At 59.0% G+C, this 27,065-nt stretch overlaps 2 protein-coding genes across 3 annotated transcripts in view; one reads left to right on the forward strand and one right to left on the reverse strand.

Annotated features, from left to right (window-relative positions):
* Positions 1-11,384, forward strand: part of NTN1 (netrin 1) — a 178,941-nt gene extending 167,557 nt beyond the window's left edge. Inside the window, exon 6 of the mRNA XM_079797040.1 lies at positions 11,047-11,384. Coding sequence (XP_079653166.1) covers positions 11,047-11,375 — 329 coding nt within the window. The 3' untranslated portion in view covers positions 11,376-11,384. The remainder of the gene's footprint in view (positions 1-11,046) is intronic.
* A 7,470-nt stretch (positions 11,385-18,854) lies between these two features.
* The window catches only part of STX8 (syntaxin 8), a 246,148-nt gene continuing 237,937 nt past the window's right edge, over positions 18,855-27,065 (reverse strand). The window contains exon 8 of one of the 2 annotated variants that reach the window (XM_079799291.1): positions 18,855-19,527. In XM_079799291.1, the coding sequence (XP_079655417.1) occupies positions 19,460-19,527 (68 nt within the window). In that variant the 3' untranslated portion in view covers positions 18,855-19,459. The remainder of the gene's footprint in view (positions 19,528-27,065) is intronic. The other variant, XM_079799293.1, reaches the window with a different exon arrangement.

A 27,065-nucleotide genomic window follows, 5' to 3' on the forward strand; every position in this document is an offset into this window, starting at 1 on the left:
GGATCCGGCTCACCTTGCAAAGGCCTGAGGCGCCCGCGAGAAAGCCGGTGGTTCACGGAAGACAGTTTTATTATTTTCAAGTGTCTCAGCCGTTCCTGGCAGCTTTGCAGGAAGCCCAGCCTTGGAGGCCTGTCCTTGATGTAACGTTGCCGTGAGTGTGCGTGTGACTGTGTGTGTGTGAGTGTGACTGTGTGTGTGTGTGTGTGTGTGTCTGCCAGAGTCTGTGCCCTGCGCCCTATGCAGGCAGAGCGCACCTGCGGGGGGCACGTGTCCTGGGAGCCAGCGGAGTCCGGGCGGTGAGAGTGCCGGGTGCACCTTGTTCCCGAGCATCTGTTGTGCGAGGGTGCTGGCCAGGCCTGCCCAAGGGCTGGGCACCTCAGCTGGCAGGGGACACCCCCTGTGCCCCCGGCCGACATGGCGTGGAAGGGGCAGAAGAGCACCTGCCTCCCATCCTCCTGACCTGCTGTGAGCACCCTCACACCCCCCCCCCCCCCCCGTGGGCCCAGGCCCCTCCAGACTCCTCCCAGGCTGCCCCTCAGCCTCCGCCTTTCTCTTTCCCTTCCGGCCTCTACCCCACCTTGTCCCTGTGCTCCTTGGGGGAGCCCCGTGTGGTCCTCTCCCCTCATGTTTGCACAACCTCCTCTCATCTCACACAGCCACTCTGCACAGGCACCCCCACGCACACACACACACAAGCACACGCACACGTACACATATGCACACACAGGCACAGCGGTGCATAGCCAAAGGAGCCCTCCCTCACACAGCCGTCCCCACCCCCAGTCCTTCCCTCCTTTGTGAGGGGGCCCAGCTTGGGGGCTGGGTGGGCATCCTGCTCTGGGTGCTGAGCTTCCGGATGTGGAGGAGACGGGCTTAGTCCCCACGGAGCTTCCCGGCCAGGCGGAGCACAACACGCAGAGGAGAACATAGAAGGTGGATGTGGGGGGGCCTGGCCTGAGGTGGGCGCATGCAGGGAGCCCGGCCTCTGAGCAGGGTGGGAGGAGGGCCTCCTTGCGGGGGGGGGGGGGGGGAGGGGGGAAGCCCCGTCATCAGCGTTCACTGGGCAAAGCAGGGCTCCTAGGCAGAGAGAGCGCTCGCCAAGCACAGAGCGCGCACAGGCTGGGAGATGGAAGAGCAAGCGTGGGGCGCCGGGTGCATTGGGGGCCAGGGAGAGTCTAGTGTGGGCCTCAGCAGGCGTATCCACATCCGTGTCCAGAACCTCTCTGCCACCCCCCCCAAGACCCCCCTCCCGAGCCAGTTCAGCTCCTGCCCACTCCCCACGCCGCTGCCTGGCGGGGCCGGGTGCTGCTGCCGGCCTCGTCCTTCCCCCCGAGGTTCAGACGGAGGGAGACAGACAGCTCCCTCTGAAAGGTGAGGTCATCTCACTTTTGCCAGTTCTTGGAAAAATGATCCGTTCCCAGAAATGTTTATTAGTCACCCCTTTTGTTGAAAGACGTTTTGGCACCACCAGATGGAAAAGTCAGAATGCTCCACAAGAGGATTTGTCTGCGCTCCTCCGAGAGCCGGAGGGGCCTGCCCAGGGCACCGCCCGAAGGGAGGTCTGTGGGCACCTGTGGGGGAAGCCGGGCTTGTTCGGCTGTGCGAGGTCCCGTGTGCTTTGGGGGGCCCTGGCAGAGGTGGGCCTGGGGACCTAGGCGGAACCTCCGTTTGTAGCCGCACACCCCGTGGGCCCTGGAACCTCCCGGGGCGGTGGAAACCCGAGGGGAGAGCCTGCCAGGCCAGCGCCTGCTCCCTGCCCTGTGGGCCCTGGACCGGGCACCTCGCCGCCTGTGCTCTCAGCCTGTGGCACCCTCAGGGCACCGGGAGGCAGGGATGTGTTCGTCCATCGGGTGTGGAGATGCAACCAGATCAAACAACATGCCCAAGACCAGGAACCCCACGGCCGAGTCTGTCTCCTCCTGTGCCGGGCCCCGAGCCTGGGGCAGCACAGAGTGGCACTCGGTCCCTTAGGCGGCTCCAGAGCTGGTGGCCTCACGGGCCCCTGGGCTCCAGCTCCTGGAAGCCTCCGGGGAGGCACAGAGATGTGTTCCCGGGGTCCCCGTGCTGTGGAGGTGACGGTCACGGTGGATGGAGCCGAGGTGATGGGTATCCTCGCAGGGATGTCCGTGATGGTGGCAGAGGTGGGGTGGGCCCAGCCATTTCGGTGAGAGGCGTGGCCTCCTGGGAGAGGAAGGTCCTGGGAGAACCACGATGGCGGAGGCGGGCGCGGGGATGCTGCTGGTGGACGCCTGCGAGGGCCGTGCTGCCACGGGCTGGAGGGTGCGATGCTGGGGAGGTGGGAGCTGCTGCCGGCCCTTGTTCAGCTGCTGGGAATCGGTGAGCTCGGCCTTTCTCCCCCCCGGCTTGCCCCGGGCACATGGGGCCTCTCAGCACAGGCTGGCCTCTCCCCTCCACACCCCTTCCCCTTCCTTTCCTTGACCTTGAGGTCAATAGCTGTTCTGACCAAGACCGATCCCTTCACGTGCGGAGAACCGGGCGGGTGCCAGCCACGTCCTAGAGATAAAGTGGCGTCTGCAGCGGTGACTGTGGGGCTTGGGTGTGAGTGCAGGTGGCAGGGGAGCATCTGGGGCTGATCCCCAGAACGAGGGCCGCTCGGGGAGCCGGGCAGTGGGCAGGATCCTGGCCGAGGCTGGGGCAGCTGCCCGCAGTGACCGGAGAGCCAGCCCCCACCCCCAAGCGCTGCCCGGAGCTCCGGGGGGCAGGACGCAGACCAGCCAGCAGCACGTGTCATGTGTTTCAGAGGCTCACTGACCCTTCCCTGGGGGTCACTGGCCCCCTGGGGTCCTCTGATTTCCCCACCAGATGTGACCTTCCCCCTTCCCCCCGGGAGTACCAGCCCCATATGGAGGCCAGATGTGGAGCTGGGTCCGCATGAGTCAGCCTGGGTCTCGGAATGTGGTGACCACCAGGTTGGGCAGGGAGGGCTGGTGGGCTCCAGGGACGGCTCAGCATAGAAGCCCTCAGGGTGCGACGTGGATGGGGGCCTCCTGCCGTGGGTGGGGGGCTCTGCAGTCCTTCCCAGCACAGGGACCTCCATCCCCGCAGACAGGGCAGCCGGGAGGCAGGCCTCGGCCCCTCGGCCCCTCGGCCCCTCGGCCCCTCGGCCCCTCGGCCCCTCGCCGAGGACTCCATGGGGGCTGCCCCGGGGCCTAGCGGCTCCCAGCCCTCAGCTGTCCCCCTCTCTGGAGCTCCCTTCTGTCTTTGTTCCTCACAGTCTTCCCTCCTCTGGACATCCTGGTTTTAGGAAAGGAGGGGCCGGTAGGGAAGGCTTTAAGGGGCCACAAAAACCATCTAATGAACAGTACCTCCTTCCATTTCACCGATGGGGACACTGAGGCGCCGAGAGGGGCTGGGGGAGGCAGGGGTCTGTCCACGGTGCCGGAGAGCTGTCAATTGGGCCAGGGATGCCAGGCGTGCTTCCTGCACAGCCACGCAGCACCCCCTCTCCACTCCCAGGGCCCTGAGTCACGGAGCACTTGTCCCGCCCACGCTGGTCTCCGGTGGGCGTTGTCCCCAGTGGGGTCCATTGGTGGGTCCAGATGCCCCCTGCCCCTGAGATCAGCGCCTTTGGCACCGAGCACCGTATCACCCCAGGCCCTGATCCTGGGGCTTCCTCCCGGGACCTGCCTGTATCTGGGAGGCAGTCTTCACACACCTGCCACGCCACCTGCTTGCGCGGGGCCTGAATTCACCCCCAGGTGAGAGTGGTAGGCTGAGGGTCGCCCTGGGGCTTGGGCCCCAGCAGGGCTGTGTCCGGTCTGGATCCCGCTTCGGTTCCAGGCCTGAGCCCCTTTCTCTGGGTCTCCTTAGGGGAGCAGTTTCACCCTTTCTGGGTGCTTTGACTTAGGAGCCAGAGCCGACTGCGGTATCAGAGGCTCACGGGACGAAGGTAGCTGCTGGGACAGGCTGCACGCGTGCCCTGGGAGGGGCCCGAGGGGCCAGCCTGGCTGGGAGGAGGCTCTTCTCTCTCCATCAGCGGCTCCCTGGAGGCTGGGGAAGTGGTTGTGGTCAGGACTGGTGTTTGGGGTGCTCTCAGATGGGCCACACTTCCCCGGGAGCAGGTATAACTGTGCATTAGGCATACTGTGAGCTCCAGAGGCCAGGGGCCCTGAGGGATGTGGGGTGATCAGGGGCCTGGGCTGATGCCATGTGGGGAAAGCTGACCCTCCCGCCTTCTTCTCCGGAAGCTGGGACCCCACTGATGCAGAGGACGTGGGGGACGCTCATTGCTTGACCTCCCAGCCAGGTGGTCCCCAGTGGCACTGCCAGCAAGCCTTGCTCTCTATGTGGGGGCGGGTAGGGGAGCAGGTGGGGTGCTCCAGCCAGCCTGGGAGCAGGCGTGGGTAGTGGGCATCTCATGAGGCTGGGTGAGCCCTCAGGGAGGGGACTCACTCCTCCTCAGGACGTCACTCTGGCAGCTCTGGCCATGCCCATGGTGGTGGTGGTGGGGTCAGGCACTGCATTCGGAGCCCCTAGGGCTGGCCTAGTTCCCCCCGACTGGGAGAGGGAGACAGGCCAGGCCCCTGATCACCCCACATCCCTCAGGGCACCTAGCTGGGCAGGACTGGGCTCACCCAGGCCCATCTCCTACCTGATGTCTATTGGAGTTTGGCCCCCGTTCCCAGACCTCCGATGGCCCTTCCCCTGGGGATCCTCGTGCAGTCCGATGGTCTCAGGCACCTAACCCCTTCCCCTCCCAAGCGCAGAGCCCAAGGACCAGGACGTGGCCGGGACACTGAGGCAGCCTCACATTGCTGTGGGTTCGGGGAGAGAAGCGTACCATTCCTCCTTTGGCTGAGGGAGAACGGGAACCTCTGGCTCTAAGTTGGGTGTCCCCACTTTACTCAAGCTCAGAGGTAGGGCTTTTGGGGGTGTGGGAGGAGGTCACAGCCCCGGATTCCTGAGGCTTCCAGGGGTGGGGTATGTGTGGCTGGGGCTGGATCTGGCCACAGTGAGCCTCCAGCTCCCCCTCATTTAATGAGAGCTGGGCAGGGCTGCCGTGACCCCGTCCTGGGTGTGGGGGCCCCTGCCTGCCGCCTACAAGCCCCCTCGGCATGCTCGCTGCATGCGCTCCCCCAGCCCTGCAAGCCCCCAGCCCGTGGCAGGTCAGCTTCCCCCGCACACGGCCCGGCCCTGCTCGGCGGTTCCCTACCTTCACAGGGGCCTGGGGAACATGTGGTCAGAGCGCATTTTATGAAAGCAGCTGCAACTCGTGACGCGCTTTCTGTGCCGGGAGATTTATGGGCTGCATGGTTTTAATGGTTTCTGTGGGGGTAGTGTCCTCCCCCATTCATCCTGGCCGCTGTCTCCGAGGCAGATGGGTGACAAGCCTCCCCTCACCGGACAGGAAGGTAGGGCTGGGTGGGGGAGGGGGCTGACCACCCAAGCCTCCTCGGGAGGGGCAGCTCTGGGAAGCCCTGGGGGCCTCCTGCAAGCAGCCCGTAAATCCCAGAGACCTCCAGGAGGCAGGAAGCCGCCCTGCCGGCATCAGCATCGGTGTCCCAGCACTGGGCCTGCGGGGAGGAGCTCGGCGCACCCCAGGGGCCTGTGCCAAGGCCACGCCCCCGGCTGCCCCGCAGGTTGTCTGTCAGGTGGGCTGGGCCAGCAGATGAATGAGCCACAACTGGATACTCGCTGACCTAGCAGCTTTCCTAGAACCTGGTCCCAGGGCAGGGACTGTGACCCCAAAACCGGCACGGGGGTGGGGAGTGGCAGAGTCCGCGGGAAGCTGCCTCCTGCCCCTAACTGTCCAAGGGGGCGGCAGTGCCAGGCCCTCGAGGGCCCAGAGCTGACAGGCTCCAGGTCTCCCGGGCCAGGGCTGCCGCTGGGGAGGGAGAGCGGCAGGCTTCGAGTGAATGGGGCGGAGGGCAGAGAGCATGTCCCACTTGGGAGGGACCCAAGCACAGAGAGGGACCTGGAGCTCCCCGCTGCGCAGGTTGCCTGTGACGGCCTCAGCACTTCCCAGCGTGGGACTCAAGAGGTCAGGGCGCCCGGGAAGCACAGCCAGAGGGCTGCTTCTGTGAAGGACACACAGGAGCCTCGCACTGCGGCTGGGGACGCAATAAACAGCTGCTGAGAGGACTCCCAGGCTGGGCAAGGCCCCCGTCTGCCCGGTGCCTGCCCCATAGCCCCCTGCCCCTTAGCCAGAACCAGCCCAGCACTGGCACACGCTGTTCTTGCTGACTCTGGCCTCCATGGGCTTGATCCTCGGGCCCCTTCTTGTCTCCTTGGGGTCTCAGCATCCCTCCATGTGCCCCTGCCAGCCGGAGGGCAGCGTGAGCTACAGCAGGGGAAGTCCGTCCTCACAGCCTGCCCAGTAGCTGAGCAGGTCACCTGCATGAAAGGCCTTCCTGTGAGCCCTGGAATTGGGGGCGGGGGGTGGCTGTGGGCCTGGCCGCCTGCAGGCTCGCTAACCAGCTGGCCGCTGCGGGAAGGGGTGTTGCTGCCCAGGTGCGGGCAGCCCAGGACTGCAAGGCCAGGACACACGGCAGCCGGCGCCTGGGGCCTGGGCTGGGCTCTGGAGCCGCTCCCTTTGCCGGGGTCTGTCCATCCTGCAGACCGGCAGCGGCCCCGGGGCCGCAGCTCTGTTGGGCTTTCTGGAGCCAGCCTCACCCACCCACCTTGTGGGCTCCGACTCCCACACCCCGGTGCCCGCTTTTGTCTGCGCTGAGCAGAGCTCATGGCACGTTTTCAGTAGCCGCCCAGCCTGGGCTTCATTTTCTGTGTGAACGGGGGCTCAGAGGGAGGGAGGGAGGGATATGAGGTGCGGACCCCAAGGTGGGACCACTTATCACTGAGGCGGGGGGCTAGGTGGACCTGGCCGGCGCCTGCCTCCGCCACTCCCTGTCTCTGCCCCAGAGAACGGCTCCTCTGCCTCGGACCTGGACCCTCTCACAGACCAGACTGATCTGTGGGGTCTCTGTGCGCCTCACTGGTCTCCTGATCTCATGGCCGGCCTTCCTGAGGGTCATCTCATCTCCCTCGGTTCTGAGTGCAGGTGGGGGCCCCTCTGAATACAGGAGTTCTGGCCTCATTGGTGTCAGCTTAGGATGCCACCAGTTTGAGGGGGCTCAGGTGTCCTGAGGTCTGAGACTGGGTGGCCTGGGGCGAGTGTTGTGTGGGTGTCAGGGGCCCGCCCTCAGGGACATGGTCCTGGGGTGGGCACAGCCACCGAGGTCACCATGCCAGCGCCAGGCAGGCGATGCGCGCCCCCGGGACCCTGGTCCTTCCCAGCAGCAGGGCTGTTGGAGGCGGCGGCGCCCCGCGCTTGCCGGGCAGTGCCATGCTGTGCGTGCTGAGCGCCGGGAGCCTGCTGAGCGGCTCTGCCTGAGGTCACCGCTTCGGTGTGTATTTTGAATATTTTCAGCTGTGTGTGCACTGCGGGGACTTGGCCCGTGCACTGCGTGTGCAGCTCATACTTGGTGGGCTGTGTAATGCGCGGAGGCGTTGCCAAGGGCAGCGGAAATGTGGATTTTTTCCAGTATAATCATGCGAATCCTACCACCACCCTCCCTGCACCTTCCCGGGCCTGTGCTGCCTCACCCCTGGCAGGAGCTGCCAGGAGCTGCTGGGTGGGCGGAGCACAAGGGCCGGTGCTTTGTCCCAACCGACCAGTGTCCCCTGCGTTGACCCCTGGATTCTCGAGAGCAGCGAGGTGACCAGGGGTGGGTACCCCTCCAGGCGTGTCCTCAGTGTTAAGTGGGTGCCCTTCCCCGTGCTGGCCGAGCCTGGGGAAGTGGGGTGGGGGCTGCTCTGGATGCCCTGCCTGGTGGTCCAGGGTAATCCTTGGGGGGAAGGGGGGGCTCCAGGTCAGGAAGGTGGGGCCGGTGTCAAGTCCTCCTGTGAAGGGCCACGTTCTTGCAAGTGCAGGGAAGAGGAAGGCGGGGCCTCGTCCAGCCAGGTCTCAGAACGCGCGGCCTCCCCAGCTCTGCCCCCCACCTGGCCCGCAGCGGAGGCCCAGCACTCGGAGGCCAGTGGCTGGGCTGCCTGAATGAAGCACCACAGACGGGGCTCGAACGACAAGCATTTATTGTCTCACAGGTCTGGAGGCTGGAAGCACTAGATCAAGGTGTCAGCAGGCTGGGCTTCTTCTGCGGCCTCTCTCCTGAGCTCGCAGGAGGTGCATTCTCGCTGTCTTCACGTGGCCGCTCCTCCGTGTGTGTCCGTGTCCCGATCCCCTCTTATGAGGACAGCAGTAGCTTCATTTCAATTTAATCACCTCTTTAAAGACCCCCATCTCCAAATATGGTCTCCTTCTGAGGCACTGGGCTTAGGACTTCCAACATATGGATTTGGGCGTCACAATTCAGCGCCTGACACCCACAGATGCTCAGGGCCTAGGATCAATGCAAATTCTCCAGCGGCCCCAGCCAGAGGCGCCTTCTGTAGCATCCGCGTCGGCCACCCCTGCCCACCCTGGCTGGGACACTGGCTGGCTGGGGGTCTGCGGTCCCATGCAGGGGGACAGCCACATCCGGAGGGAGGCTCATTCTGTATTCTGCTCAGTCCTGAGGAGAAGAAACCAGGGCTCTCAGGAAAGCGGGGGGTGGCTCCCCGTTGCTTAGCTAAGGGGCACTCAGTTGCCACGGTGACCTCTGTCTGCACAGTCAAACACACACAACCCAGCCACTTCTCTCGGCTGGAGGGTTCCCCGCCCCCATCAGAGTTCACACTGAGTGTTGAGTCCCTTGGTGACAAAAACATGGAAACGGTTGCCATGGCAGCCATTCTTTGGAGCCCTCAGACTGGAGTGCAAAGTTCAGGATGCCCAAGAACAGATGAAATGAAAATATGGGAAAATCTGCCACTTCCCTCACCCCAGAAGGATGCATTGGATGGTGTTTCATGCTCCCCTGGGCCCAGCCATCCCTGCCCCTCCCATCACCTTGGGCCCAGGAGGGGCGAGGAGAGGCCCTGGGAATGAAGGTGGCCAAGAGGCCCACAGAATCCTTGGGAGAAGCGCGCCAGCCTGGGAGGCCAGGCTGAACTGTGGGTGGGCCCAGTGCCTGGAGCTGTAAGTGGGCAGGCGATGACCCCTAGGCACTGCCTGGGGACATGTCCTCCTGGTTGCTGAAGCCCCCGAGCCTGCTGTGACTCAGTTTCTTCACGGTAATCTGGAGGGACAAGCAGCTGCCTCTTTCTCGGGGGGACTCACGTCCACTCAGCTGCCAGGGTAATCCTCAGCCTGGTCCAGGGGCGAAGGGTCCAGGGGCGAAAGGTCCAGAGCACGCTAAGTGGGCTCAGCGCCGGAAAGGCACCCTGTTCTGACCAAGGGGATGGGAATATGGCCCTGGGCAGACAGACTTGGCCCAGAGTGCTGGGGTGCAGTCAGTTCATACAGAATTCCTCTAGTCTTCCTGGACACTAGTAGAAGAGGATCTGAGTCCATTCATGGAGGTCATGGCAGAGGCCTCTCCATTTATCCACTGGACTGGGGAGGATGAATGTGTCCCCCCACCAGCAGTTCCCCAAGTAGGCCCCATGGGGCTCTGGTGACTGAAATGCACCAAGTGGGCACATGCGCATGCACCCCCCCTACACAATTTATAGATTAGAGCCCTGGTGCACGACATTGGTGCACCGGGGGTGGGGGGTGGTTCCTCAGCCCGGCCTGTGCCCTCTGGCAGTCCAGGACCCTTCAGGGGATGTCCAACTGCGGCTTAGTGGGGAGCAGGCCTAAGCCGGCAGTCGGACATCCCCTGAGGGGTCCTTAGCGCTGATGCGGAGGTGGGAGAGGCTCCAACCACCACCACTGTGCTCGCCAGCTGTGAGCCCGGCTTCTGGCTGAACGGTGCTCCCCTGTGGGAGTGCACTGACCACCAGGGGGCAGCTCCTGTGTTGAGCGCCTGCCCCTTGGTGGCCAGTGCATGTCATAGCAACCGGTCGTTTGGCTGTTTGGCCAATTTGCATATTAGGGTTTTATTATATAGGATGCTCTGAAAAGTCCTGCAGTAAGGGAATCTCTTGACTTTAAGCCAGTATTTGAAAATAAGCTTTTTCCTCTTTTTTGTTTTTTTAAAGTATTTCCTAGTTTTTAAAAAATCTCTTAATATCCTACAGAAATAACATTCAGTGACACTCACTAGGGCACTGGTTCTTGGTGTGATCCCTGGGTCAGCAGCTTCAGCAGCACGTGGGAAATTGTGAGAAATGCATATTCTCCTTCCACCCCAGAAACTCGTGTTTTGACAAGCCCTTTGGTTTGAGAACCCATGAGCTAAGGCAGCGGTTGCCAGCTGGTGGTGTGTGAGGTCCGAAAGGTTGGCGACCACTGTGCTGGAGAATTGGGGGAAGGGGAATGGCCTGGGGAATTTGAGAGGTGAGGGGGAGGGAAGCACGGCAGGGATGGGAAGTGGGCAGCACAAGAACCCTGGGCTCTGGAGGAGGTGCTGTGGGCACCTTGAAGGGTGGGTCAGGGTGCACTGCACCTGAGCACTGAGCTCCCACTGTGGTTTTCTGAGATTGCGTCAGGTGCAAGGTTGTGTGTCTGGAGGTGTCATGAGGCTTGGTGCTAAGTGATTGGGGCCTTTGGGAATGCCTGGGGTCACCTGAGGAGGTCCTGCGTCCCGTCCCCCTCCTACTCGCCAGCAAGGAGTGTCCAGGTGCTCTGGTGGCACCTGCCCCGGGCAGATGGACTCTACCCAGAGTGCTGGGCGCGAGGGTCAGTTCCGTAGTTTTTTTCTTTCCTTCCTGGACCTAAGAGGGGGCTTGTCCCCAAAGGCAGTGCTGGGTGGCCCCTTCAAAATAGGCATGAGGTGAGGCCTGAAGCGAGGGCCCTGGCCCAGGTATCAGGAGGTGGGGTTCCAGGTTAGCTCTGCCACCACCCCCCCCCCTCTTCCCCCCCAGTGGGAATGCCCTGTGCAGCCACTTCCCGGCTCCGGGTGTCCTTTTCCTCTCCATCAAACAGGCTGCCCCACTGTCATCTCGGGGAGGGTCAGGCAGGCAGGGCCCGCCTGGCCGCAGGAGCCGGGCACACAGGCGGCAGTACCCGCCCCGCGCCCACCGCCTGCCTGTGCTTCCTTGCAGCCGTCCAGATCCACATCCTGAAGGCAGACAAGGCGGGGGACTGGTGGAAGTTCACGGTGAGCATCATCTCCGTGTACAAGCAGGGCGCGAGCCGCATTCGGCGCGGTGACCAGAGCCTGTGGATCCGCTCGCGGGACATCGCTTGCAAGTGCCCCAAAATCAAGCCCCTCAAGAAGTACCTGCTGCTGGGCAACGCGGAGGACTCGCCGGACCAGAGCGGCATCGTGGCAGACAAGAGCAGCCTGGTGATCCAGTGGCGGGACACATGGGCGCGGCGGCTGCGCAAGTTCCAGCAGCGCGAGAAGAAGGGCAAGTGCAAGAAGGCCTAGCGCGGAGGCAGCGGGGCGGGCGGGCCGGGCAGCACCGCAGCTGCTCTGGGCCCGCGAGGGCTTTCCCAGGTGGGGGGAGGGGAGGGCGGGGCTACGGCGGGGGCGGGGCCTCGGCAGCTCCTCTCCTGGCGGCCCCGCCCCTCGCCCCACTCTGCGCGCCCCTGGTGGAACCGCACGCGGGGAGGGGTGCATGACAGGCCAGGCCCTGGAGAAATGAGGACGAGACTTAGCTACCTCACGGGCTCCTTCCAGAGCAGGGACACGCTTCCCTAGGGCCAGGCGGGTCGCCGTGGCGGGGGCGGGGCAGCCTGATCTGGGCCCCAGGGACTGACCCAGAACGCGCAGGTGGAGCCGCACCTGCGGCTGGTGTACCGTTATGGAGAAGGGGACGTGAGGAGAAGAACTGTGAATTCTCAGGCCCCCAGTTGGGCCAGGGGCTGAGCGAGCCCGGCCAAACCATCACCCAAACGTAAAAGACTGAAAATCCCCCCACCTTTTCCCTGACCCTTCTTTGTCACAGGACCCCCTGGTTGGGACAACTTGGGCCCCATCTGAAGGGGCCAGACAGGCATTTGGGGGCAGCAGGGTTCCCCATTGCCACCTGCTGCACTGGTCCTCCTGGGTGGGGCGAAGCAGGAACCCTTGCTGGCACCGACCCCTCCTTCCCCCCGCCCCAGCTGGGGTTTAGGTGCAGCCCAGGATTCTGGCCCAGGCAGAGGGCTGTGGACCCAAAGACACCCCTGAGAAGCTCAAGCCGGGTGGTCGTGCCTCACTGAGCTGCCCGTCGGAGGCGGCACTGGGCAGGCACCACCTCCCAGAGTGTTTCCTCTCTGGAAACTTGGAACCAGCCCCTGATGACATTTTCCAGGGGAGGGGACGGCACGGGCTGGGTTTATGGCAGTGACACTATTTGTGTAATGACATCAGCCCCACCAGGCCCTCCGCAGTGCCTGCAGCTGGGAAGGGCCTGGATGGGTATGGAATGCAGGCTGCAGAGGCGGTTAGCCCAGCTGGGGGAAGGGGTTGGCTCGAGTCAGGACTGGGTCTGTTGGCTCAGCAGGGTACAGTGTGCCCGCGCCATGGGCAGGCAAGGCCAGGAATGACCAGGTTCCGGGGAACCACGGAAACCATGACCACTTCCTGCTGCTGCCCTCACTCCTGGCTCCAAGGGGCAGCGGCTGCTGGGCCGAGAAAGCCTGCTGCGGCCCTCCCCTTCCCCACCCCCCCCCCCCCCCCCGGGCTGCCTGCACCTGCCTTGGTCTATCCCAGGCAGAGCCTTGCCTATCCTTCCCGGCTGCCCCCTTTGTGGGCCCCCCCCATACCCTCCTTTCCGAAGCTCAGAGACACTGCCTTCAAGCGGGCAGCCGACCTTTGGGTCTGAGTGCCTCCCACGGGCCTGTTCCTAGCCCGGGGCCCACGGTCTCCCTTCCCCTGAGCTCTCTGCACCTGGCACGGAGAGGCCTGGCTTCCTCCTCAGTCAGCAAACGGGCTTCCCTTTCCTTCGAGTCTGCCTGCTCAGAAGGGTCACCCTGAGTGTGAAGCACGGCCCTGTGGCCCGGCTGCCCTCGGCCGCCTCTGCTCGGCCCGCATCCTGGCTGCCATGCAGTGAGCACCTGCCCTGTGCCTGGCACTTTACCCACAACCTCCTGTGGCCCTCAGGACGGCCCCGTGAGACAGGGATCCTTGCCCCCCTCTCACCAGCGGGGAGACTGACGCACACGTGCCCAGGGTCACCGGGAAAGCAGCGGCGGAACGGGGTTCACAGTGCAGAGCCAGGCTTTCTCACCACGGCCCTGCTGCCCTTGCCGCGGCGCACCCGCTCCCATGGCAGGCTGCGAGGGGTGCTCCTGGGAGGTCACCCTGAGACCCTGGGCCTGCTTCACCTGGCGAATGCAGTGTGGGGGTGGGCACAATGACATCTTCAGGGGCGGAGCAAGAGTGGTGGTTGAGGCGCACAAACAATTTGTAGATCAAAGGCTCTGAAAGGGGCCTTGGCTGATGGAAGGCGCAGCAGAAAGGACATTTGGCTGCCTGGCTGGGGTGTGTGTGTGTGTGTGTGGAGGGATTCCAGGGGAGACTGGCTGGCAGAGACGCCCCCGTGGGGGAGAGGGCAGAATGGCCCTGGGAAGGGATATTTGTCTTCCCTGAATCCAGGCTGGAGCAGAGGGACCTCTCTCCTCGCTGTGAGCCCTCTGACGCCAGCGTGGTTTGCTGAGTGCCATTAGCACCTCGCAGGCCTTGGCGTTTTGCTGGCCCACAGTCCTGTGAAGGCACTCACCGCTCGGGCTGGTCCTGTTGTTTACACCCGTCTGGCTTCCCTGCCTGCCTGTCCAGAAGGGCGTGGCAGCCCCGCCACCTCCCACCCTGGGTCTGAGTCACCCAGGCCCATCCAAGGGCCAGCAGTGGCGGTCGCCGAGGCCCCCAGCTCTGGAGCCAGCAGCCTGCCAAGCTGTAATACATCTTGCTTTAAATTCAACCAGCCTCCAGCCTCACCCTCCTGCTCTGCCCCCGAGGGCAAAGGCCACCCAGTCCACCCAGCCGCCTGGCCCCTGGGCCATGTTTCAGGGCGGCCGGATTTGTCACCGCAGGCCTCCGCCTCTCACTGACCCAGCCGGAACCCAGCCCCCAACTTCAGCAGTGAGGCCCCCTCCCTGAGGAAGCTCCCTCTTCCACCAGGAGATGAATAGGAACTGAGGTGTGCCCATTTGTACAGTTAGGAAGGGATGTAAAGTGAACTAGATTTTGATTTCGAAGAGTGTATTAACCAGAATTGTGATATGTAGGTATTTGAAGAAAAACACACCAGATTAGTCCTTTTTTGTTTTAAACAACAGATTCCCCAGTTGTCCTTTTTCTTACCTGCTGGGTGGTCTGGGGCCCCTGACAGCGGAGTGGCTGCTTTACTGAGCACAGTCACGAAGACAGGGTGGAGGGAGGGGGACACGGGGCTGCCCGGACTTACCTGCAGCCGTGCTTCTGTCCTGAGCAGGGCGGGAGGCAGCCCCGCAGGTCCTGGGAAATGGGAGGGAGGCTGTGAGCTGCCCCCAGGCCCCCATGACCTGGAATTCTGCCTCCACGGTAGCACGCAGGAAATGGGTATCGACTTTCTTGGGTTGGCCCCAGGTTGGAATGAGACTGAAATCGAGAAGATTCTGAGCAATCAGGAAATGATCCCTCCAGGAAACTGAAAAATGTTGGGATCTCAATGCTCAAAGGAAGCGCCCCCCATCACACCCCACGAGAGAGACTGAGGATGGGGTTCCGGGGCCACGGTGCACACCCGCAGCCATGCCACACCCCAGGGGCATCACAGTGTGTACTCTGAGGCCTCGCCTCTGCCACCCCAGCCAGCCCCCTCCTCGTCATTCGCCATCCTTCCCACCCCCGCTCCTGGGTGCACTCCCCCCTCCCCCCTGCGTTCCGGAATTCTGTTCACTCAGAATGGTAAATGTTTAGTTGTGACCATGACATTGGGTCAGTGCTCCTTTCCAATGCATACTAATATATTATGGTTATTATATATGAATATATTTAATGACATGGAAAAAGTTGTGGATTTTTTAAAGTTTTTTTGTTTGTTTGTTTAGAGTTGTAATGGACCCAGATGGAACTTGTAACGTGGGCCCCACATGATAGAACTAAATTCAGATATCAATTAAATAAACTCTTGTACACTGTTCTTTGTCTCCCAGTCTTCACTGGTGGTCTGAGCTGGGGGCGGTGGGCATGGGGGAGAGGGGAGGATGGCAGGGCTTGGTGCCATTTAAGGAACGTGGATTCTGCGCTAAGAACTCCCAGCAGGACAGCCACTGGGTTCCCCGAGCCTGAGACAGAGCTCCAACTACCAAAAAATAGATAAATAAAAAACAAAAAGGAAAAGGCAGCTTTGCTGGGAAGTCCTGGGGCTAAAAGTCTCTCAAATGGGTTGAGCTGTATCTGAGTCCCCCCAAACCATCCCTGGGATGCATCCTTACCACTCCTTGGGGCTCCAGGTCCGGGCACCGCAGGGGAGGGCACACAGGTACGCTCCCCACCTGCCCCAGAGTCAGCAGCCGGCAGAGTGCACCTTGGGACGGCCCCCTCTGATCCTGAACCTGCAAGCAGAGGCTTTGCCTTTCACGGGACGTTTCCTGAAAGCCAAGAGCAGACTCACGGGAGAAGACTGCAGGGTTAGTCAAACTCAAGAATGTTTCAGGCCATTGCTCAAGGCTCTGTGCGGTGCAGGGCCGGGGCTGAGCTCACTGGGTTTCTGAGAAACTATATTTAAATCTCCAAATGGTTGTGATTTCTTTATTAAACAAACAATCCCGTCATTAGGAACATGTTGTGTTGCTATGCAGCGCAGCCGATCGTCACCAGGAAGCTGTAATTTCTGCACCCGGCTGTTTTGTAGACACGTCTCCGCCATGGGGCTGGGCTGACACCTTAGAGCCCGGATTCCGCTGGCACCTGGGAGGTGTGGAGCCCGTGCCTGCGGCGTGGGGCGCTGGATGTGGTGCCTTAGCCTCCCCTCAGGAAGGAACAGGCCAGCCCAGCTCCTCACCGGGTCCGGCTGGGGAGCAGGAACTGTTTGCAGATCCAGGGGTCAGAGCCGGGGCAGCCCCATACAGGGTTGGCCTTGAGTCCCGTTCAGTCCCAGGAGTAAGTCCCTGCTGGAACGGCACTTCCTGACACCGGGTGGTTGGGGAGGAGGCAGGTCTCAGGTGGCCGGGCAGGCCAGGAAGAAAACCCGCATTTTCTGCAGAATCGGGCTCTTCCCAAGGCCAGTTCAGACCCAGCTGGGCCCCTGCAGGGCTGACGGCCGAGAGACCGGGTCAGAGCTTGTGCTGCACTTGGAACTCTCAGCTTTGGTCGTTCTCGTCAAGGGCCCAGTGCTCAAAGGCTCTCACCACGTGGCCTTTTCCTGTCCTTCCTAAAGATGTTGTCCATGATTGAGGACGCCTCTGGGACGCCTCCACTGCCGGGCCCAGTCCCAGGCTGGAGGGAAGCAGGTTGGTCAGAGACACTGGAGCGTGATGGGAGCAGCCGCTGCCTCGTGGGCCCGCCTCACTCTCTCTGCTCGGAGAGAGGGCACTGACAGCTGCCAAGCTCAACGCAGGGCATAAGCTGGGTCGCTGCTAAGTGCCGGCCAAGTGGTCAGGAAAGTCCATGCCGGAGGCTGGAATGGTGAGGCACAAGGAAGCTGAGTGACCCCATCAGGACTCCGGGCCCAGCACAGTCCAGTCCAACGCCCAGAGCCTGCCGGGGGCAAGGCCTCCCAGGGCCTCGGACTTGCAGAGACGCGCTCCTTCCGAAGGCCCGCCCCGCCCTTCCCGACATGCTGCCTACTCATGGGTTTCAGACACACTCCTGGGTTTCAGACTTCGTTGCACAGACACCTCTTCGATGCTCTTCTAAGACTAAATAAAGACATAAGAAATATGCCAAGAAAAACTGGGAGTGGATACCAAACAGCCAGTGAGAAACAGCACCGGACGGATGAACTCATTGCTTTATCAGACCGGAGGCTCACCGGACAGCAGCTCCTTTCTGCAAAGAGGTGACTTGGGAAGAAGTGTAAAGTACAAAGCTACGAGAGGAAAGATGAATCATGGCCCCCTTTTTTAAATAAAGGGGGGAAACTCCACTCACCCAGGGGGGCTACTAACTAGATAAAAGATGGTCTTCAGTCTTTGCCACGAGCTCTCGTGCCACCCGAAGCTGGGGAAGCAGGGGTGAGGGTTCAGGGAAGCCGAGGAAAGAGGCAGCGAGGCTGGCGGGTGGGCTGAGGAGGAGGGTGGGGACTCTGCTGGCCCAAGAGGTCAGGAGCAGACTGGCTGGGGGCTAACGTAGACTAAGGTCAGCTACAGTTAATAACAAAGTTTCAACGGCGCAAAAGTCCCTGTGGTAACCAGCTATCTGGATTCCTTTATATGGTATCCAGACTAGAAATGCTTATAATTAATAATCAGTTAAGTTAAACAATACTTCTACTGTTATTTCAATCAAGTCTATTTCCATTGAAAAAACACCCACGGTATGGGTGCCACGTCCCGCCCTTGCCTGTTCTTCCTGCTGAGCGAGGCCTCGCTGCTCACAGGACAGACTCAGAGCAAGGCCACCCGGGCTGCGCTCCTGGCACCTGTGAGGGGAGGGGCGGGCCTCAGCAAACCCGGCCAGAAAGTGCAACGCGATGTTAGCTGTCACTCTAGTGGCTCCAGGCATCAGACCCCCAGAGTGATTGGGGAAGGCCTCGCCACTTCCCGTCCGCCCTTCGCTGCAGAGTGGGGTGGCTGTCTCCTGGGAGAAGCGCACCCCAAGAAAGCTAAGTAAGGAGCCCTGCCTTCCTGCCCAGCACGTCTACCTCTGGGCGCGCACTGCCTGAGTCTGGATGGCAGGTCCCTGCAGTCTGACCTGCCAGGCTTCCACCCCGCTATGCCCCCACTTCCTATCCCCGCCCCCCACCCCACCCCGCCTGCAGGTCCAGAGAAGTGAAGTCGCTGGTCCGGGTCTCCGGGCTGCAGAGCTGGCGGGCCTCGAGCCCACTCCTCCCGAGAACAGAAGCTGTTGTGTGCAGACATCAGCTCAGTGTTTGGCTTGAAAAGGCCTTTCCGTGCGGCGGAGCCAGAACGCCGTGGCTCCGGTTCAAAGACGCCCACGAGTTGCCGGGCTCCGTGCTGAGCAAGTCAAGAGGAGGTGAGAAAGTCAAACAGACCTTCAATGCGGCCTCCCATGAGCCCCAAAGTGGGGGCTCCAAGGAGACACTGTTTACAGATTTGGGGTTTTGCAAGACACACTGAAAGCCGTGGCTCTCAGATTCCTGATCTGCTGTGGGTGATCCATCGGCAACCACTCCGCTCCCCCCACACAAGCAAAATGCACCCCTGGCCCTGCCCAGCATGGCTCCTCTCCTTCGGATCCTGGCCATCCTGAAGCACGCCTGCTCCCTTTCCTCTCCTGGGCTCTGCAATCCGGTTCCCCGACAGCGTGGCTCACGCGTAACTGCCTCCGCTCCCTGCCCTCTCACCCCATCCGTCTGTCCACGGGGGGTCCGGTGACGCCTTCGTGTGCGCAGACGCCCATAGTATCTAGGAAATCCATACGCCATCCCCAGGCTCCCCCAACACAGGCCTGTCCGCTGCTTTGCCTCAGTGAAGTCTTGTGCTTTGGAACCTGCCCCATCACCAACGCGAATTCTTTCCCCTTTTGCCAGAGAGGGCCAAGCAGGGCTAGCTGGCCCGGCCTGCTTTCTGTACAGACAGGAGAGCGGGCACGGAGCTGGCCCTCTACCCTCTAACCTGGAACTCGCCAACACCCCCAGGGGCCGGGACCGCCTGCAGGCCTACTCCCCGTCTGCTCCTTTCCCTGGTGCACTCACAGGCGGGGCTGCCAGAGCCAGGTTAGGAGCCGAGTAAGGCCCCTGACTCCATACTCACACCTTTCTTTCAACCCTAAACAGTACTTCCCAGACCGATCTCTTCCCTCCCCACCCACCTCATGCACCGGCCGCATTCTGGCTGCTGATCAAGTTGTTTCAGCCTTGGAAGCGGCTATGTCACCGCAGAAATGAGAGAGACTGTGCCTCTGGGTCTGAAGGCAGCTCCGCCGAGTCCCGAGAGGCTGCAGCAATGGCAGCACCGCCAGGGAGCTGGGTACACACCGACTCCGCACCTGTCGGCCCTCGCGTCACTCCCTCCGCCCGGGCTGGACAACGTGGCCTTGACCGTTCACTTATTTCCTACATGGGCACACCATTTCCTAGCAGACCAGACATTCACGGTTACTCACTGCCTATGCGTTCGGTACCATCCCCCAGGGCGCCAACGCACTTTGGGGTGGGTGGACTCCATTGTAGCCGTGGCAGTGCCCACTCAAGGAACCTTGGGCTGGCACAAAAACGACCAAGGCAGGACCTGAGAGGGCCACACTGGGCCTGAGACTCCGCCGGCTCCAGGGCCGCCACGCAGTTTGCTTTGACCGAAGCCACGCACATGGAGCGTTCAGAGCTTTGAGGGGATTTATTGAGAGCAGCTTCCGTGTATCAAAAGGTGCTGAGCTCTTCTCCATCACGGGCAGGAGTCCAGCTGGTGGTCCCGTCATTGCTGCTAGCTGGTAGGCCAGACCGCAACCACCACAATAGCCACTAGCAGCAGCAGAATCACCACGATCATCCCTGGAAAACAGAAGCAGAAGAGACCCCTTTGAGCGATGCACGTGGACGAGCGTCCCACGCCCTGAGCATCTTCAGGGAGGACGGCAATGCCGTCCATCTGCTCTCCGGGAGCCTTTACTTTGTGCTTCGAGGGGTGCCGGGTGCCAGCACCCCAGGGCACGGCCGCTGGTGAGTTTGCAACCCACCACCTCGAGAGTTGTGCAGCAAAGGGCAGGAGCTCCTGACAGCAGGAGTGGGGGGTCCAGGGAGGGCCCCCACCCCGCACGTGTGCACGTCGGCCTCCAGGTCTAGCTCCTGTGTGCAGCCAGACCCTGTTTCCTGTTTGCATTGATGAGAGGCCAAGAAAGGAAAGGCCTTTTGAGTTTACAAAGAAATTCATTCTAGAATCCGTTATCTCCACCATCCACACGGCTTTGCCTTTTCTTCTTGAGCCCAAGATACTTATGTTGTCCATCTGTGAAAATACGCAATAGAGGGGCTTTGCTTCACATACACATTTTTGTTAGTATTTTTTCTGTTTTATTTCCTAACATTTTTAGCTGGAGACAAAGGCCAGCATCAGCCCTCGGGCCAGTCTGCTCCCTGTCTGTGCCCAGCTCCACCCACTGCCACCTGCCAACCCCACCCGCCTCTCCAGCGCATCCTGGGACAGCATTGCCCATTCCTGCAGCGCCCATGAGAAGGCCCACGAGAACGCACCCCTTCGCTCACTGACTTCCACGCTTCCCGGTGTGTAATGAGTGCTTACCACACCAGGCACCTGAGGCCAGCATGTGCCAGGGGTGGGCATGGTTACCCCAAAGTAAGCACTCAATCCTTTGCCTACTGAAGGGTCCCTGAGCACTGAGGCCCCAAGAGGGAAGTGAGGAGCCGATGGGATAAAGCACCTGAAAATGCTCTAGAAAGGAACAGGTGAGTCGAGCCCACAGGACCATGTGGTCGTGGCCACCAGGGCTGACCACCTCAGACTGAGGAGCTGTTTTTGGAGAGTTCGGGGTCCTGAGAGTTCAACAAGTTATTCTCTCATAGGAAGCCATTAGCTAGGTAACCACTGGTCACATCTGGCTACTTAAATTTCAATTAATTAAAAGGAAATAAAGTTAAAAATTCAGTGCCTCAGTTGCACTAACCATATTTCAAGTGCTTTAGAGCCACGTGGCCAATGGCTACCATATTGCCAGAGACAATAAAGACCATCATCATGGACAGTTCTTTCCGACAGAGCTGAGCGTGTGTGGCTTTGATTATCTTATTCACTGCTGCACCCAGCTTCCACGACAGTGCCTGGGGTGGGACTCAATACATAGCTGTTGAATGAATGAGCGAAGGGCTGCTCAATGCCTTTCAACACTCACTCTACACTTGGATAGCTTCCCACGCTGGGAATTCTGTTTTTCCCTCTTCTTGAGTCAGTTTTGTTAAGTTATATTTTTCTGGGAAATTGCCATTTTTTTTTCTGAGTATTTAAAAATATTGGAATAAAACTCTTCATTCTATTCTTATAATTTAAATACTACGCTAAATCTATAGGCCTGGCCGGGTAGCTCAGTTGGTTAGAACATCGTCCCGATACGACAAGGTTGTGGGTTTGATCCCCCGGTCAGGGTACACATAAAACTCAACGAAATGAATAGATAAGTGGAACAACAAAGTGATGTTTCTCTCTCTCAAATCAATCAATCAATAAAAATTTAAATGCTATGCCATATCTATGTCCTTCTGTTTATTTCTAACCACTTATTTGTGCACTCTTTTCTCTTGACTAGCCTTGCCACAAAGTGTGCCTGTTTATTAATCTTTTCCAAGAAAAATTTTGACTTTGACAATCATCTCTAATTTATTTTCTGTTTTATTAATTTCTGCATTTATTTTCCTTAATCCTACTATTCTGGACTTACTTTGTCGTTCCTTCTCTAACTTCTTGAGTTGAAAGTTAACTAATTCATTTTCAATCTTCTAAATATTACACCTCTAAACCTATAATTTGATATGAAATAAATGTTGTTAGTTTCCAAATTATATTTTTAAAAATTTCACGCTGACCAGATAGCTCAGTTGGTTAGAGTGTTGTCCCAATAGGCCAAGGTTGCAGGTTCGATCCCCAGTCAGGGCACATACAAGAATCAACCAATAAATGCATAGATAAGTGGAATAACAAATTGATGTTTCTCTCTCCCTTCCTCTCTCTAAAATCAATAAATAAAATTTTCAACAATTACTTCTTTGGCCCAATAATTATTTAGAAGTCTGTTGGAACATTTCCAATTAATCCTATCTAATAATAGACAAATATGCAAATTGACCATACCTCCGACACACCCACAAGCCACGCCCACCATCCAATCAGAGTGAGTATGCAAATTAACCCAGACCAAGATGGCTACAGCCACAGAGAGCAAGGTTTCCTAGGTAACAGAGGAAGCCAAGCTTTCCGCCTGCCCTTGCCAGGCCTAAGCCTCCACTCAAGCTACAAAGTTTCAATTATAGAAGGTAAACAAATTCAAATGGCGGCAGAATGGAGCTTGAGAGAGCAGGCCAGGGTTGCCGCTGGCAACAGGGGAAGCAAAGCTTTCTGCACACCCTGGCCGGGCCCACCCGCTTAAGGCAACAAAGTTTCTATTATAACCCCAACACAAATGGCTACCGGCCTCAGAGGGAGCCCCAGGCTTGGCTCCGTTCCAGGCTACAAAGTTTCAATTGTAGAAGAAAAATAAATTCCAGATACCAGGGCCTCCGCTTGGGTTGCCAGGGGGCGTGGCCAGCCTGCAAACCACCACAGGCCCCTCGCTCAGGCCGCCCCACACCCCAAGGGAACCCCCACCTGATCCGGGACGCCCTTCAGGGCAAACCAGCTGGCCCCCACCCCTGTACCAGGCCTCTATCCTATCTAATAAAAGAGTAATATGCAGATTGATCATCACTGCAACACACAATATAGCTGCCCCCATGTGGTCAAAGATCCTGCCCCCATGTGGACACAAGATGGCCACCACAAGATGGCCAGCAGGAGAGGGCAGTTGGGAGGCACTCGGCCTGCAAGGGAGGGCAGTTGGAGGTGATCAACCCTGCAGGAGAGGGCAGTTAGGGGTAACCAGGCCGGCAGAGGAGGGAAGTTGGGGGCAAACAGGCTGGCAGCAGAGTGGTTAGGGGGTGATCAGGCTGGCAGGCAGAAGCGGTTAGGGGCAATCAGGAAGGCAGGCAGGCAAGCAGTTGGGAGCCAGCAGTCCTGGATTGTGAGAGGGATGTCCGACTGCCTGTTTAGGCCCGATCCTGGTGGGATCGGGCCTAAACGGGCAGTCGGACATCCTTCGAGGGGTCCCAGATTAGAGAGGGTACAGGCTGGACTGAGGGACAACCCCCCTCCGTGCACGAATTTTGTGCACCAGGCCTCTAGTTGAAACATATTTATCAAAATGTATATTTTTAAAATTCTGCGATAATAATACATGTTCTATATTTTGATGTGAAAACATCTGTGATTTCTATTGGTGACAAAGTCACAAGTTCTAACACTACTGTTGTCTGTTAACTGTCTTCTTAATTGAAGAAAATGCTAACTCTCAATTAGAGGTTAGTGAAAATAAGAATGCACTTAGCTTTCTCCTCCCCGTTCAGGCTCCTGGATTCCAGGCACAGATCGCAGGGTTCACTGAAGCTCATAGTGTGAATTTACAACCCACCATGTCAGCACAGCACGCCCACAGTTCTGAATACCGAGGAGCGACTTAGAAACGTGCGGCAAGCTTCCCTCTCATCTCTGTATGGCAAGGAGTGCATGTTTTCGAATACACCCCCTTTCTTTGACGATCCAATCTTTGAGAGGACTCCCTCTGGGGAGTTGAGATTTTCCCCATCTTTCTGTGGACATAAACCTTTCTGCATCAGAAGCCAGCAAACTGTGGCCCAGGAGCCAAATCTAGCTTGTGGGCTATTTTTGTACAATTCATAAGCTAAGAATGGTTTATATATATTTAAAAGGTTGTCAAAAAAGAAGCCCAGTTCCGGGGTTGAGCACCAGCCTATGAACCAGGAGGTCACGGTTCGATTCCTGGTCAGGGCACATGCCCGGGTTATGGGCTCGATCCCCAGTGTAGGGCGTGCAGGAGAGAGCCAGCTGATCAAGGATTCTCTTTCATCATTGATGTTTCTCTCTCTCTCTCTCCCTCTCCCTTCTTCTCTGAAATCAATAAAAGTATATTTTTAAAAAAAGAAAGAAAAAGAAGATGTCACACTGTCCGTGGTCTGCGAAGCCTCACTCACTGTCTGGCCTTCACAGAACTGGGCGGAGCCTGCTCTGTGTCACTGTGGCTGACAATGACCCAGCTGCGCATCAGTCACTCATCCAGGTTCCGGTTTCCAGTTCTCTCTCCATTTGTTTCATCCGGGGATTTCCTTTTTCCTTGTAAATCCAGCTATGCCTTAACATTTTAGGGGGTGTTGTAATATTTTATCTAGCACTTCAAGATGCTTATAGTGAGGGGTGTGTGTGTGTGTGTGTGTGTGTGTGTGTGTGAAGATTATCTCCATCCATCTTCTTGCCAGAACTGGAAGAACAAATCTTCTCATTCGTTTCTGCCTCCAGAAACATCTTTAGGTTGATCACGAGCTCCACCTGGGCAGGAATCCCCCTACTTCTGGACTGGGGTGAAAGGCATACATGCACAATTAAAAAAAAAAAAAGATGGAAATGGGGAAGCAGACAGTGAGGTGGAGTGTTGGGGCGAGGGCTGGCCCCAGAGCCCGGGCTGACCCTGAGACAGGGGGAGGGGGTGAATTCTGAGGAAAGCAGAGCTCACGAGCGGTGCTTCAGGAAGAAGGACCGTCACGTGCTCAGGTGAGTCAGAGCCGGAGAACACGAGGCTGAGGGCGCCTTGTGCAGCAGGGTCCTGGACTGAGGCTGCGATGGCCCAAAGGAGAGGCCGATGCAGCAGAACAAGGGATGAGAACAAAGACCTCGGGAACAGCGACTGGTTGGGAAATGGAATCCTCACATCCGGTTTCAGTTTAAACACACGGACTGTCCGTCCCAGGGAAGAGCCTGCATGTCTCCTACTTGGGCCACTGCAGGGACTGTCCTGCCGCTCCTGCCACCCAGTCCACCCCACAATTCAGCTGGAATGGGAATCAGATCAGGCGACTTCCTGGCTTAACACACTCCGATGGCGCCTAGCCAGACTGACTTAGAGGACAGAGCACTGGCCGGTGGACTGAAGGGTCCCAGGTTTGATTCCTGTCCAGGGCATGTACCTGGGTTTCAGGTTTGATCCCCAGCCCTGATCAGGGCGTGTGTGGGAGGCAACCAATTGATGTGTCTCTTTCTCACAGATGTTTCACTCTGTCTCTCCCCTCCCTTCCACTCTCTTTAAAAATCAATGGAAAAATATCCCCAGGTGAGGATTAACAACAACAACAAACTCTCTGATAGCTTCAGCTCAAGTCCAAACCCTTCCCAGCGGTTAGAAGGCCCGGTACAGTCTGGTCCTTGCCACCCCTGAAGCCACACTACACCTGTGGTCTAGCCACCCTGGCCGTGGGTCCTCAGCGGGCCGAGCTCCTGCTCGCCTCCCGGCCTGTTCTCCTGCCATTCTTTCTGCCCAGACATCGCTACACACTCTTGGCCCAGTTAATCCCTCCTCGTCTCCCAAATCTCACGAGTGTCACTTCCTCGAGGAGCTCCGTCCAGACCTCCAGTGGACCGCGCTCTTGCTGTCCCTCTCTCTCTCTGTCGTGGCCCTTCCTACATCCCAGCTTAGGTCCTCAGTGACTAGCTCCTCCGCTGGCCCATGAGCGTCCAGGCACCGTGCCTGTCTAGTCCACCACCCGACCCCCAGTGCTGGGGACAGAGCCTGGCTCCCAAAAGGGGCACAGCACATTCTTTTTTATGTAGTAAACTGGAGGCCTGGTGCACGAATTCGTGCATGGGTGGGGCCCCTTGGCCTGTCAGGCGATCAGGGCCGATTGGGGCCATCTTGCCCAGTCCCAATCGGGGCTGAAGGGGGCTGGCTGGCCGGGGAGAGACCGCGGGAGGTTGGCCAGCCGGCCCCAATAGGGGCCCACTGGGGCCCGCTGGCCAGAGAGGGGCCATGAGAGGGCTCCAGGGCGTGTCCAGCCCTCTCGCCCAGTCCTAATTGGCTGGACCCCAGCAGCAAGCTAACCTACCGGTCAGAGCGTCTGCCCCCTGGTGGTCAGTGCGCATCATAGCAACTGGTTGAGCGGGCGACGGATTCAGTTGGACACTTAGCATATTACGCTTTTATTATATAGGATAACGTACTGAGTACCTGGGCGGCACAGCCAATACAAAGGACAGAGAAGCAATGGTCGCGAGAGAGAGAGAAGCTGGGGAGGTTGTCAAGGAGGCCAAGAAGAGAGACACTTCAGTGCTGGTCTCCAAACACTGGCACAGGGTTCCCAGAAGGGTGGGCGGGCCCACTGGAACTACTGTTAATTTGTCATTTCTCTTTAAGCTGCTGATTGCTCTTTGACAGAAACTGAGTTATACAAATTGTGCCACAGTCAAGGTGTGACAGGGCACACCATACCTGTGAAAAATGGAAACGCACTTCAGCCATTGACACCAGAGATAGTGTCACTTGATAATATGTGATAAACGGAGTTCCTGTCCCCAGATGAAAAGGGAGACCGTGAGAGCAATGCCTAATATGACTCTTACATTTCAAACCCTTTCAGAACAAACAGGGGCCTCTGGGGAGGAGATTCTCAATAGATTTAAGCAAACTGCTGTGCACAGGGGGCCAGCGGAGGACGTCGTTCCCAGATGGCAAGTGACAGTGATAAGCAAAAGCCAGCTGTGGCCTTTGGATTCTTTTGGACAAAGAACAGGTGTTGACACACCTTATCGCCGCAGTCCTCTCTCTTTAAGGCGTGTGGCTGTCCTGGAATGTGACCACAGCTCTGGCACCTCTCCTGAATGGAGGCTTTCTCCTCTACAGGATTTCAGAGAGAGGAGCGCAGGCAGGGTCTTGTGGAAGCCGGGAGAGCTCAGCCACGCCGTGGGTGGGGCACTCACATGCCAGGTCTGCCCTGGCTGCCATGAGGGGGGAGGGGTGGTGTCGCCTCGGGAGTCCTCAGCAGCAGAGGACTCTCATCTGTTCCGGAGGAGGGAGAGGGGGTTCTGGGAGGTGGCTCTCCTCCGTAAGCCCCTTATAGCAGGGGTGGGGACCGTCCGGCCCGAGGGCCACGTAAGGCCAGCGAAATCACTTGGTCTGGCCCTGCCAAGGCATCAGGGGTGAGTTAATTAAATGTTTGACCAAATACAGCAGCTCATTTTTAAGTTGATGATTTTTATGGCCCGAGAATGATGGTTATAAATATCCACATGGCCCTGGGCAGAAGAAAGGTTCCCCACCTGCCCGACAGCAAGAGGAAGCGCTGGAACTGAACCGGGTGGGACTGACCCTGGGCCACGCTCTCGCCCCTTCTCTGCACCGGGGCCTGTGCGGGGGACCTGTCTCCCACAGTGTGGGGTTGATCAGGGAGAGGCTCAGACTTCTTTGGGCTGCAAAACTGGTATAAAG

Source organism: Cnephaeus nilssonii (assembly GCF_951640355.1).
Source record: "Cnephaeus nilssonii genome assembly, chromosome: 19".
Classification (NCBI taxonomy): Eukaryota; Metazoa; Chordata; class Mammalia; order Chiroptera; family Vespertilionidae; genus Cnephaeus; species Cnephaeus nilssonii.